This window comes from Mesitornis unicolor, unplaced genomic scaffold (genome assembly GCF_000695765.1).
Source record: "Mesitornis unicolor isolate BGI_N332 unplaced genomic scaffold, ASM69576v1 scaffold42203, whole genome shotgun sequence".
NCBI lineage: Eukaryota > Metazoa > Chordata > Aves > Mesitornithiformes > Mesitornithidae > Mesitornis > Mesitornis unicolor.
Window position 1 is genome coordinate 659 of NW_010176110.1, and position 1,300 is coordinate 1,958.

Below are 1,300 nucleotides of genomic sequence, written 5' to 3' on the forward strand. Positions count from 1 at the left end.
CCGCGCCCCAGTTCCTACCACTGTCACCATTGTCACCATTGCCACCAGTGTCACCAGTGCCAGCCCCTGGACTCACCTTCAGGATGGCGATGCAGTGGGAGACCAGACCCCTGCGGAGGGGGAACAGGGTGTGAATCTGGGTGGACCCCCAATGTCCTTGTCCCCCCCAGACCCTTGGGGACATTCCCACCTGCAGACCAGAGCAAGTCCCATCCCTTCTTGGGACCGGCCATGGCTTGGTGACCCCCAAATTCTGACCACCTGCCTCCCACGATAGGGGGTTGGCACTGCATGGGGGTCCCCAGCAGTGGTGGGGGGGACATGGGGCACACCGGGGGTGGGACACAGGCTTACGAGGCGTCCTCGACCCAGTCCTCGTTCTCCAGGATGGCCTCGATGTGCGGGTTGGTGATGACCACGTCGTCCAGCTCCAGCTCCGAGGGCTCCGACGGCGTCTCCGTGGTCCCCATCAGGTCCACAATGGGTCTGTGTGGACACGGGGACATCCCTGGGGACAGGGCCACCTCCTTGGGCTCCCCACCACCCTGATGATGCTGGACACGTCCCCAGCATCACCCTCAGCCCACAGCGTTTGGGGTCCCTCCCTGCTCCTCATGCCCCGGTGAGGACGGACACGATGCCACCCCCATGGGGACACTCACTTGGTGTCGTAGTGGTGCCGCAGGTCCTTGGGGTGGCAGTACCGCTGCCGGCACACCACCAAAAACGAAGGTGGCCAGGAAGAGGGTGGCCAGCACCCCGATGGCCACGATGGCGACCGTCTCCATGGCTGCTCCCCACCGAGGGGGGGTGGCTCAGGCGTCCGGTGCCATCTCGGCACGACGGGGTCTGCAATGATGGGGGGGGGACAGGGACAGGTCAGGATCCCTGTGGATGCTGTCCCACACCCTCCCTGCACCCCAAAACACCACCTGGTGTCACCCACTCATGGCCCCCTGCCCCATGGGGTCCTTCTGGGGAGATTGGGGGTGAGAGGCGATGCTGGGTGTGGGGTGCAGCAGGATTTGGCCACGGCACATGGGGGGCTGCCCCCTACCCTGCACCACGGCCATGGTGACACAGGCTGGGGTCAGGAGGTCTGGGCCATATGGGGCTATGGGGACCCCCAGGACTTCATCCCTATGGGCTGTGGGGACCCCCCAGGACCTGGTCCCTGTGGGGACCCCTAAAACTTGATCCCTATGGGATGTGGGGACCCCCAGAGCCTGATCCCTATGGGCTGTGGGGACCCCCAGACCCTGGTCATTATGGGGCAGTAGGGATCACCCAAGCCCAGATC

At 65.0% G+C, this 1,300-nt stretch overlaps 1 protein-coding gene across 1 annotated transcript in view; it reads right to left on the minus strand.

Moving 5' to 3' along the window:
* Positions 1-788, minus strand: part of TMEM98 (transmembrane protein 98) — a gene marked incomplete at its 3' end in the record, with an annotated part of 1,394 nt that extends 606 nt beyond the window's left edge. Inside the window, 4 exon segments of the mRNA XM_010181653.1 lie at positions 77-110; positions 355-486; positions 663-728; positions 730-788. Of these exon segments, the coding sequence (XP_010179955.1) occupies positions 77-110; positions 355-486; positions 663-728; positions 730-788 (291 nt within the window).
* Between the last annotated feature and the right edge of the window lie 512 nt (positions 789-1,300).